Raw genomic sequence first — 12,021 nt, 5'->3', positions numbered from 1 at the left:
ACCATTGAGAACCTTAAAACTATGGGAGGAAAGGAGAGGGAAGAGGGGTGAAGGGGTGAGGGATGAGGGCGTGGCATCCAGTGTGGCTGGCATTGCCACGGGTCACAGCCACCAGGTCCAGCCGTGGCCACATTAGTCACAGACAATGTTTTGCTGCAACATCTACTGGCAATAAAGGCAGATATTTTCTACTCTATATGAGCATGTAAAATTGTAAAGCACAAGATTATTTATAAATGCCATAGCTTTCTCTTCTACACAGTGACTCCTTCCTGTGTACTGCCCTGGTGTGTGGTGGGCATGAGGGGTGTTAGGGGGGCTGGGAGTCACACAGGGGTGGTTGTCTGTGACCATTGTGGTCAAGGCTGGTACAACATATCATCAATATGGCACATTTTGAGTTTTTACTATGCCTCTACACACACACACACACACACACACACATTGAAGCTCACTTGTGGAATACTGGACAGATTCATTTGGAGAGAGAGAGAGAGAGAGAGAGAGAGAGAGAGAGAGAGAGAGAGAGAGACTTACAAATATAATCTAATAAAACTAGTGACCTTCCCCTGTCAAGCACAGCCTGCTGAAATATAACATTGTAATGACTAACTCTAACTTTCCGATACACAACTTCAAGCTTCTAATACAATATAACCTCAACTTCTTCACTCGTCACTCTCCACTCCCTAGTATCTACAGTGAGTGGATGACGATGGCCCAGGATTTCACGACAACAGCTTATTTCTATTATCTGGGCCCTCTTGACTCCCTCTAACAGTAGTAATCATGTTATTTGTGTAACTGTAATGTGTAATGGTGGTGGCAGAAATTATACATTACACTGATTTTCCTGATATGCTCACTACTCATTCCTTATTTTTTGCCATTAATTTGCTTCTTCTCTTACTGATTTAAATTTAGGGAGCTTTTTTTTATTCAATGGATGATAAATAAGAGGTAGGAAGGTCAAGTTAGGTTTTAATAATACTTCCCAACACTTTTCCTGACATTTTCTTTAGTGTTTCTTTTTTTGCAACATTCCTTAATATATTCTTAAAACACTTGTGCCTTCCCTTTGCAGTGCTCCTCTTCTTCATCTTCCACCTTGTCCTTCATTCACACTTCAGTAAACTTTGCATATGTACACTACATTATTACTTTACTTTCAAGCACCTTTACAATACTAATACTTTTTTTTTAATGCTTTCCTTTTTTCCTTCCTTCTTTTAATCCTTCCTCTTCCTTCATAACATCCTCATTGTCCTAATATTTCAAACACTGAAGGGTAAAAAGCCACACAATCACACGGGCAGAGAAGAACCATCACAGAATACATAGATTTGATTTTATTATGCAAAACAGTCCTTGAATTTACCAGTATGGAAGGGAGCTGAGGGGATCTGGAAAGGGGAGGGGTCACTGAGGGGGCAAATGTTGGGTCAATGTTTTACTTGAGAGGCAAATAGGGTTAGTTATTTAAAGTAACAAAATACACACAGACTGAGCTTTTCATCTGTTTTGTTTCATTTTATCATGCAATTTTAAGGTTCTGTTAATTTGTTTTTGGTACATGCATAGTTGATAGTGTCCTGTGTCCAGCCTGTGTCAGTGTTGATGGAGATGTATTGGATACCCACATCTAAGTTATGTATCAGGAACATGCTTACCATTTTTAAACTCTGCATTTGCATCAGCATTCACGTTTGTCATAAACATTCTCATCCATATTTCTCATTTAATAATAAACATCTGGTCCATATTTCTCACTTAATAAACATCTATACGTACATATCCATATTTATGATCTAATAAACATCTGCATCCGCGTTTACTACTGTATATATAAACATCTGTATCTTTGCCACACGTGGAGGATGTGGTCACTAGACAAAAAAAATTGAAAAAAAGGCAGCACTGAGACTTATCACTCCTTCAGACTCTTAAAAACATCTGCAACCATGAGGTGTAACTCTCACATTTGCATTCATATCCACCTCCTTCTTGAAACTAACATCTGCATTTAGAAAACATGCATACACACACACACACATCTGCAGGTCTCTCACTTCAGATATCCAATACATCTTGAGTACGACTGGTGTGTGGATGAAAGCCTAATGGGTAGCAGGCTGGCGAGAGGTTTCATTACCCAGCTGTGATATGCAATGAGTGTTGTGTTTGTGCTCAGCAATACTCCTGGCAGCAGAGGCCAATAATAATGACTAACATTACCGGTTTGGATTGAGATTATGGGCTGTTTCTCTTCACATGTACTTCCTCATCACTGTGGAATGCATCACTTGAGTAAGGCCCACGTCTTCCTACACATGCACACACTCACAAATACAAACATACAAACAGTCACACACTGGTTGACACACAAGAGAAAAACAGCAGTTCTGACACTTCTTGGGCCAGACGCAACACAACAAATAAAACAAACCGATTCACGAACATGAAGAGCGAAAACGTAACATGATTAATTAATTGTAAACATAATAATGAAGATGACAGTGATGGTGAGTGATGGTGATGATGATGCACTCCTCCATTCCTTCCTTACTATTTCTTGGTGAAGTTTTTGCTTCCATCACATTCCTTCATGCTTAAATCCATTTAGAGAGTATTAAAAGTCCAGAAAGGAGCACTGTGATGGAAAAACTTATCAACTTAATGACTGTCACTCAGATCATAGCACGATAACTAGTGTTACTGTCACCAAGCACTGCAAAAAGGAAGGAAGGAGGAATGAGGCACAATGTACAGAGATTCAATTTACAGAGTCATTAGAGAATGAAACATCAACTCAGGAGACAAGTAAACAGACAGACAGACTGATGAAACATGTGAGATAAGACATTAGTAAAAAGAGAAGTAAGAATAGGAAGTGAAAGTGGATGGGTGGGTGTGAGCTAAGGAAGAATGAGATGAGAATGAAGCAAGGAGACATCACAAAGGCACTCCTTGCTGTGGGTGAAGCATGGCACTGCATCTCCTGTCATGAGGGCGAAGCAAGAAGGAAAGGGCGTCCTGGGAAGAGGTAAGGTAAGGAATGGGAAGGAGGGGCATCTTTGTGGAGGACTGAGGTAAGTAAGGGTGTCCAGGGTATAAAGACTACCCTAATGGACACTGATCTTCCAGCGTGGCTCCCCAAAGGATGCAAGGAAGTAGAGGCCGTCCTGGGCACTTGGCACACCCCACTCGTACGTCACCTGTGGGGGGGAGATGTAGGTGAGGGGTGTTTCTGGGGTGAATGGGGGAGACACTGGTGATGTACAAAGAGGGGAACACCACAGCAGGTCAAGGAGGAGGAATGCTAACACTAGTACTGGTATATTTAGTTTCACAGACTCTGGGTAATCTTGTCATGCACAGCAGGTGGGTGTGGTGAAGTTGCTGGTCAGTGTTCTCTCCCACAGACTGACTTACTGTGTATTCCAATATGGTTTTGAAATGTATGGCAAATTAACTTTACATGTCTAGTGAAACTCTTGTGTGTAAGTTACTATAGAAATGCAAACATAAATGAGTTTTAATGGAAATATAAAGTGAATTGGCTGTGTGTTTTGAAAGAAGATGAGAACAAGAGCCAATCCATGGGCCATCGAATCATGAAGTGAGAGTGTTCCCTTGACAGCAGCTAGAGACACAATTACTGCACTGGAGTCTGTGATGTGAAAATAGTAGAGGATAAAAGGATGCAATGAAGGAGTGGTGAAGGAGGAGGAGGAGGAGCATTGGAGGGATGTGGTGAAGGTGACAAGGGTAGGTATCAAAAAATGCTTATACAAATTAAACTAATTAATAACAAGTGTAAATAACAATGAGAGTGTGTCTGTGAAATGCCTCCAGAAGGATGACTAATTCATAACAAAAATAGTAAATGTAATGGTGTGTAAAATAGTTACACAGTCACACACACGTGCACACACACACACACACACACACACACACACACACACACACACACACACACACACACACACACACACACACACACACACACACACACACACACACACACACCTGCTTCTCCTGGCTCTCGATGTACACCCGCACTTTGCTGGACGACACTTTCTCCACGGCAAAGCTGACCTGAGACTTGTCCTGTATGGCGGGCAGGCGAGTCACTCTGCTCACCCCGTCCAGGAAGACACAGCCTGGAACAAACAAGGACAATAACACTTTCCTAAATATTCTTGCACATCTCTCTCCCGATATTCTGTGCTAAGTTGACATGAGTTTTATGAGTTCATTTATACATTTTTTCCCATTAATTCAAATAGTTCTTGCAATAATTTGACAAATCCAGGAAAACAATAACAAAAATGAATATGAAATTGCAAATCAGAAGCTACTAAACACCACCAAGAAATATAAATAAATAAAAATAAAGTTGTGGATATACTGGAGAGGGAGTCTAGCCACCACTAACCCTGTGCGCTGAGGAAGAGAGTGCCAGGCAGCAGCAGGTGTTCAGGCCCCATCACCGGCATACAGCTCAGCCCCAGCCCCTCGTCACTGCACCCACCGCCTCCACGCAGGATCTGGGAGTGGCATGGAGGAGTGAATATGGCTGACAAGGAGGCACAGAAACATAATTATGAAAACAGTAATGATGGAGGTTCTGCAGCAATAATCCTTTTAATACCATGATGTATCTTTGAAGGTAATAGCCAACTGACCTATATATACCAGGTTGATGTCTCAGTTTATGAAGTGTAAGAAATAGAATACAGATAAAGAATAATCCCCAGTCTTATTCCTCTCTATCTGTATATTTTTTGTTTGTGTTTATATGTTCGCTTTGACACTGTTAGAAGTATTAGTTTCATTGTACCCTATCAGCTATGTTGCAGCAAATGGCAACAAAACTTAATGCACTAAATACTGCAAGTTAGAATGGCATACTACAAGTTGACTTCTGACGATATTACTGTAATGAATAGGTAGTAATGTTCAATCAAAAGCCACTTGGCATCACTTACGACTTAAATGACAATGCATCACACTTGTATCAATATTGAATATAATTTAAATCCAAAGATTCAGTCGCCAGTGATAACCTCCCATGGCTAGCAAGGATAACGTTCTTAGTGTCTCCTTGAACCTCCACAGGGGAAGATAAAAACTTTAAACTTTACCACAAAATGTCAGAGATCCTAACTAAATATGAGACAGCAGAAGCAGACACACCAAGTCATCAGCACTGAGCACCACACCTTGAAGAGCACAGAGGAGCCGGGTTTGAGCAGCGGTGCCTCAGAATGCAACACTTCTGGTTCATCTGAAGTTTTGCACGCCAGCCGCCCATCATCCGCCACTGTCCACGCACTGCTGGCGTTGGTGGGGCTGCTGCCCCACTCTGTACAATGCAAGGGATCTTAGTGGTGGCTCAGAAAGAAATGAAATAGTGGTGGTGGTGAAGGAAAAATAATAGTGGTGGTTGAAAAGAAATAAAATAATGTTGTTTTGGTGATGGCTGAGAGAGAAATTAAATAATGGTGATTGAAAAGGAAATAAAATAGTGGTATTGGAAAAGAAATGAAATTGTGTTGGTTGATAAAGAAATGCAATAGTTTGTTACAGAAGGGTGTGTAGTGATGGAGAGGGAAAGAATGAAGAGGATGACATGTTTTTGAGAGGGGAGGGAAACTGGAAGATAATATTAGAGATAGAGGTTATTGGAGAGAGAAATTAAACAGTGTTGGTTGATAAAGAAATGCAAAAGTGTTTATTATAGATGGGTGTGTAGTGATGGAGAGGAAAAGAATGAGGAGGATGACATGTGTTTGAGAGGGGCAGGAGACAGGAAGATAATATTAGAGATAGAGCTAGTGTTGCTGGGATGGATGGGAGAGCAGGCTGAAAGGGTAAGACATTAGTAGTACTGGAGTGGAGTGAAAGGGAGTGAAGTACAGTGTAAGATTTGGGAAGGACAGGGAAGTGGATATACAAACACACACAAAATTCAATAACTGGTATTACAAAACATCACAAACTCACTAGTATATAAAAAACAAAAACACCATCACTATACAGAACTCTTATATCTGTAGAAAATGCATACAAAAACTAGTATATGCAATAAACAAACAAATACAAAATGGGACTCTGGTATTATGAACCCATTAACATAAACATAAATAAGATCCTCAATCACACAAAAAAAAAAAGAAACAAAGAGATAAAATGTAAGAAAATTCCACACACAGACACACACACACAAAAAATATAAATAAATAAATAAAAAAATAAATACAAAATAAAAAAAATACAAGAAAAAAAAAAACTCAGCAATTTAAAAAACAACACACACACAAAATAAAATATACACAAAAAAAAAAAATAAATAAATAAATAAACACACACACACTCACTGAAATGTGACGTGTTGGTAGAGGCAGCTTGTACGAGGCTCCAGGGACCAAAACAGGAAGCTCCCTCCCGCCGTGACGCCACCCGCAGAAGGTAGTTTTCCCCCGCCTTGAGATCCCGCAGCAGGAAGGAGTAGTCGGGCCCTTCATACTTGCGGGTGAAGACAGCAGCGTGGGGGTCGGTGGCGCCGGTGTTGCTGCACTCAAGGCAAAACTCAAGCCCTTCGTCAGATACATCCTCATCCACCTGCAGGAGACATGGTGGTTGTGGGTAAAATAGTGAGGAGTAAGGTGGTGGTGGTAGGCAAGATGGTGTGGATATTTGGTAGCAGTGGTGGTGAGAGTAAAACAGTGAAAATTAGTGACGATGGTGATGAAATATTGTACTAAGCAGCTGTTATTTTTAGTGGTGATGGTTGTGGAAGTGCAAGACAGGATGTGCAATGATGACAGTACAGATCAAAGTGTGATGTGTGGCTTTAGTGGTGCCTGTACAATGATGGCAGTGGTGGTGGTGGGGTGCAAGTAGAGCTGGACACAGAAGTTGAGATATTTTAAAACAAACCAAGAGAAGAATATCAACTGAAGAAAAAGCTTGATACATTTGATGAGACTTAGATGCTGGTTTCAAGACATTTATCCTTTTATTTATTCTTTTGGCTAACTCTCTCCATACTGTTCAGGGACTGGCATCTCAGTGGGCCTTTTTGTTTAATCATTTTTGTTGCACTTTGCCAAATTTCCCATCTTACTGAAAAAAAAAAATAAATAAATAAATAAATAAATCTGTAAACTACAACTAGGTAAACACACACACACACACACACACACACACACACACACACACACACACACACACACACACACACCTCCCAGGACACCAGCAGGGCACCAGGCTGCTCCACAATATTGGTGATCTGCACAGGCCCCATCCGTGAGACCCTGCCAGCGCGTCCCACCAGCTCCCGCACCTCTTCCTCCATCAACGGGTCACTGGGGAACTCCACACTGACACTAGGCACGGCACACAGAGCTGGCACCTCTGGCAGGCTGGGGAGGAGGAAGGGAAGATGCTTAATGAGAGAGTGTGACCATTAATTCCTTCAGTACTGGGGCACATTTTTACCTTGAGATTTGTGTACAATTAGGCCATTTTATCGACATTAGGAAGGGTCTCTGGAGGTCAGAAGATTAATGCCATAGTCTTCACTATTTTAATCCCACACATGAGTTTCTGAAGCTGTATAAAATCACTAAGTAGCTAGTAAGCAGAAAGAATATGGAAATGCGTCATGGTACTGAAGGGGTTAATATAACTACTCTAGATATAAAAGTTGTTGACTGAATTCCTTTCATTGGTATTTGACACAACTTGAATTACTAATTATTCTGAAGCATCTTTTCTTGCTCCATAGCCACCTGCAAATGTTGTATTGCCTAAAACTGCAAAATTATTCTTTTTTATCTCCCTTCTTGTAAATACTTATAAAAGGTTTTACACATTGTTTTTTAGTATGTTGTTGCATATTACAGTGAAAGGGTTAATGCATAAATCTGACACATAAACAAACATTCCACCACCACCACTGCCATCACCACACCTGGTCATAGCAGCAGCCTCCTCCTGAAACCGCAGCACAGTGTCCCGTGCCATCACGCCACTGTGTCGCTGCAGCCTCTGCCCCTGCGTCACCCTCTCCTCTACCTCGTCCAGCCGACAGGCCAGCTCCCGCCCACACTGCTCCAGCGGCACCAGTGCCTCCTCCTCCACCTGGCCACGAGACAAAGGATTGCTGGATTACTTAGGGTTGGGTTAGGTTAAGCTGGATTAGGTTACATCAGATTAAATTAGGGCAGGGCAGGACAGGATGAGTTTGGTAAAAAAAAATAAATAATAATCAAAATTGTTACATTTGGATAATTAAGTTGGCTAGAGTTGGATTACATTACTTCTGAATAGGATACATTATTAAAATCTGGTGATAGAAAAGTACTGTACATGTAGTAAAGTAGAGACAGCATGTATCTCTTGGCAACAGCTTTCCAATATTGTCTCTATCTCAAGACACCACCAGGTTAAAAGGTAAGAGAATTAAATACTTCTTCATCTGTTTCCTCATCACCACAATCCATTTCCTAAGACAGGCTGACTCATGCCAGCATCCCTTCAAGTCACAACCTTCCCTTCATGACCAGCACACTGATGACATTATCTTTCTTTTCACCTCAAGGCCTCTACCACTAAAGCAAACAGAGACCAGGCAAGGACTACACCACACACGAGGAAGACTATTCTATAACGAGTCTGAAAGAAATTTATTGCAACATATTAATTTCATGAAGTGATCCATATACAAGTGAAATATTAAGTATGTACGTACACAATATGTACTATGATACAAAAATTAAAGTTTGTACATGGTGTGTGGCATAAATAAGGACACATGCATCCAAACCTGAGTGCATATACACATACACATATAAACAAAACACACACAAATTGATAAACAGATAGAAAGAAAGATTTAGGAATGGCACACAAAAATAAATATCTGGAATGCACAAGAAATGGCAAAAACAAGGAGTGTACTAGAACTTAAATAATTACTCGATAAATGTAAATAAGAATACAAGACTTAACATGCAGGTGAGAGGATATCCAGCAAAACACATCAAACTTATTGTATATGACACGCTGCACAACACGTACCTGCTGCACCTCGTCGAGAAGCTGGTGCCGTCGTGCAGTGACCGCCTCATTCACGGTGACAAGGAAGGCGTCCAGCGTGGCATTGATGGTGTCCTTGGTCTCTGTGGCGCTGCTTTTCACCTATGTGGAGGAGGAGGAGGAGGTGTGAGATAAACAGGTGGATATGTGACTGGGTGATGAGGAGACACAAGAAGGAAAGATAGTGGTAATGGAGTCTTATTTTTTTTAGCATTTTATTTCATTTGTCTTTCTAACTTACTGCATCTTACCCTTTTCATGTCATCTACACATACTTCATCTTTTATTCATTCACTCTTACTTTCCATCTTTTTTTTCCAACAGACCTGCTTGGTGGCCAGTTCCAACTGCTCCGACAGCTGCTGGAGGTGGTGCTGGTGCTGCTGTAAGCTGGCAATGGCATCCACAAGGTCATGGGACAGCTGAGTCTGCACGTGTCGCCGGTACTCCTCTCGGAGACGCTCCCCGGCACTACTCCCGCTGCCACTGTTGACACCGCCATCCTGCTGCTGCTGCTGCTCCAAGTCTGCCATCTGTTCAGTGAGTATATGAATTAATATATGTACATGTCAGGCCTCAAAGTGTGGACCTGATTGTGTTATAGGACAGCGTTAGGGTCATAAGGGAGGGTGTTACCTCTCATGAGAAACTACCATGAGCTGAATACAGAACTACCTTCATGTCAGGTGGGAGAGATCACATGACAATGGTGGTATACATGGAACTCTTCAGTTATGGATTATTAAAGGTACAAGGCTGAACCTGCAGAGTTAAGGAAAGGGCAATAGAACACACAAGACAGTCTGTGAAGGAAACAGAGGATGACCTCAAAATGTCACTAATACATGGGACTCCTCCATGGTGGAGGAGTCCCATACATGGTCCTTAGGAAAGGTCAATGGAAATGAGAACCTTAAAGGAACTTCTTAGAAAGCAGCAAGTTTCTCCCTTGACTCAACAGGTAGTGGGATGGTGGGGGGGGGGAGTCATTACCTATAGGTGACTGAATCTTGTCAAAACTACGCAGCAAAAACAATCAGGATTTTTCTTCCACCACCACAATGACAGCCATCTGTTCTGTATCACTATATCTCTGTGCATTAGATCTTATCATCTTGAGAACACATTGAATGAGACCAGATCTTGTCCTTGTCAGTAAAGGATGATGCCGAGCTCTAGCTAAGCAAAAATCTACCTCAATTTTGTTTCACTATCACTGATACATGTTGTGTAGCGTCTTGTGTTTAGATCAGGTCTGGTCTTGGACGTTGAGATGCTGGTACCAGTGGCTACTGTGGCACTCCATGGAGCAGGCTCAGTGACAGCCAAACATTGTCTCTTCTCACTATGAGAATTCAGTCAAGTGTTTTGAGTTGAGCTTGTGCTTCATTATAGCACAGTCCACTAGCCATCAACAACAGTCATCCATTGATGACACAGAAAATGTGGCAAGACACTTGGGTGACAGATTAATGGCTGAATCATAGAGAAATTATAAAATGAACCACACATAAGGTTCCCTAAACTTAAGAGAGACACACTTTAACATTTTAGATACTTAAGAGAGATTAATTAAAGTCTTCATAACTTTTAAAGGAAACAATGAAAAGGTGCCTTGAATTTGGATAGGCACGGTATAGGGTATCCCTATTTTTAGACACACAATTGTAGGAAAAAGAAAGAGAGAACAGTGAGAGGAACGAGGAGTGCAGAATGTGACAGTATGACAGAAATCACAGGTGGTGGCAGTGTGGCACACCCCTCAACAGTTAATACAGTACTGTAAAGAAGCTTGTAAACAGACACTGGACGCATGGCTCACCAATACCCACCACAACAAGCCATAACATACACCACAACAAACAGAACACGCTGACCGGTGACAAACAGTGAGTGTATGGAAGCCCTCAAGAGTAAACACTGCTGAACTCAATACACTAACCTTTTGTAACACCACCATATCACACCGCACTGTAATGCTAACACACACACCACCAGCACACCACAACGGCGCGGGGCAAGTGACTCACCGCCAGCAGGGGAGGGCAACACCAAACACCACTTCACTTAACACTTAAAATTCCACCAAACGTCACCACTTCAACCCTTCCACCATTTCACTCCTTCCTTCCACTACAGCCACGCCACGCTTACCATTCCACACCCTATCCACCTCTTTCCTTTCCACTTCCCTATGACGCCAGATTCACCCCTCAAGTGGCCTCACCTCGGAGTGAAATAAATCAAAACAATCCTTTGGTAACCTGTCCTCCCTTGGCCATTGTTTACATCCGCCGCCGCTTGGCTCTTCCCACTCCTAGGACGGTTACGGTTGCGCAATTTTTAACCATTTCACTTATGTTTCGATGAAGCAATACCGGATTCTTCTCTTGAGCAGTTATTTAGATATTATTACACAAATATAACTGCTTTTCATGGATGTTATTATGTGATTTGTAGAGTACTGAACATTTGTTTGAGATACGATATTGGTCGCCCCGCAGCTGATCCGATAAGCTCAAAATGATAGACACACGCAGACACAGACATACACACACCTGCGCTGTTTACCACACACCACGATGACCTGATGTGGAATGGCTATCACCAAACCGAAGGATATTAGGAATGGTGTCCCTTAAACGTGATTCTCATTGTTATTCAGACGTCCTACACTCCCTGTCCTTCTGACCTACTAAGGATGTCAGGCGAGGCGAGGCGGGCAGGAGGGAGGGGCGGTGCCAGCATGTTCCCGCCTCTCCCCTCGTCCTCCACCTCCTCCTCCTCCTCGGAAATTATTGCCACTCGTTCCCTTTTGACCCAGAAAAGGCAGAGAAAAATCAGGGAATAGTTAGGTGGGGGACACAGAGCGGATGTAAGGGTGGTGCTCGTGAGTGTGGTAATGGTATGTCA

General features: G+C 42.1%; 1 protein-coding gene across 3 annotated transcripts; it reads right to left on the bottom strand.

Annotated features, from left to right (window-relative positions):
- Nucleotides 1-961: 961 nt before the first annotated feature.
- Nucleotides 962-11,782, bottom strand: LOC123505201 (cytokine receptor-like factor 3). Of its 3 annotated transcripts, none has more exons than XM_045256368.1 (10): nucleotides 11,667-11,782; nucleotides 9,435-9,641; nucleotides 9,091-9,210; nucleotides 7,982-8,151; nucleotides 7,249-7,430; nucleotides 6,384-6,629; nucleotides 5,226-5,368; nucleotides 4,439-4,550; nucleotides 4,030-4,163; nucleotides 962-3,215 (listed from the first exon to the last, which is right to left on the bottom strand). In XM_045256368.1, the coding sequence occupies exons 2-10, from the start codon at nucleotides 9,639-9,641 to the stop codon at nucleotides 3,123-3,125; spliced, it is 1,407 nt and encodes a 468-aa protein (XP_045112303.1). In that variant the 5' UTR covers nucleotides 11,667-11,782; the 3' UTR covers nucleotides 962-3,122. The 3 variants fall into 3 exon arrangements, with proteins under 3 accessions (XP_045112303.1, XP_045112302.1, XP_045112301.1); XM_045256367.1 differs by lacking the exon at nucleotides 11,667-11,782 and adding an exon at nucleotides 11,336-11,458; XM_045256366.1 differs by lacking the exon at nucleotides 11,667-11,782 and adding an exon at nucleotides 11,051-11,220.
- Between the last annotated feature and the right edge of the window lie 239 nt (nucleotides 11,783-12,021).

This window comes from Portunus trituberculatus, chromosome 17 (assembly GCF_017591435.1).
Source record: "Portunus trituberculatus isolate SZX2019 chromosome 17, ASM1759143v1, whole genome shotgun sequence".
Taxonomy (NCBI): Eukaryota; Metazoa; Arthropoda; class Malacostraca; order Decapoda; family Portunidae; genus Portunus; species Portunus trituberculatus.
The sequence above is the reverse complement of the archived record's forward strand: the minus strand, read 5'-3'. Positions and strand labels throughout refer to the sequence as shown.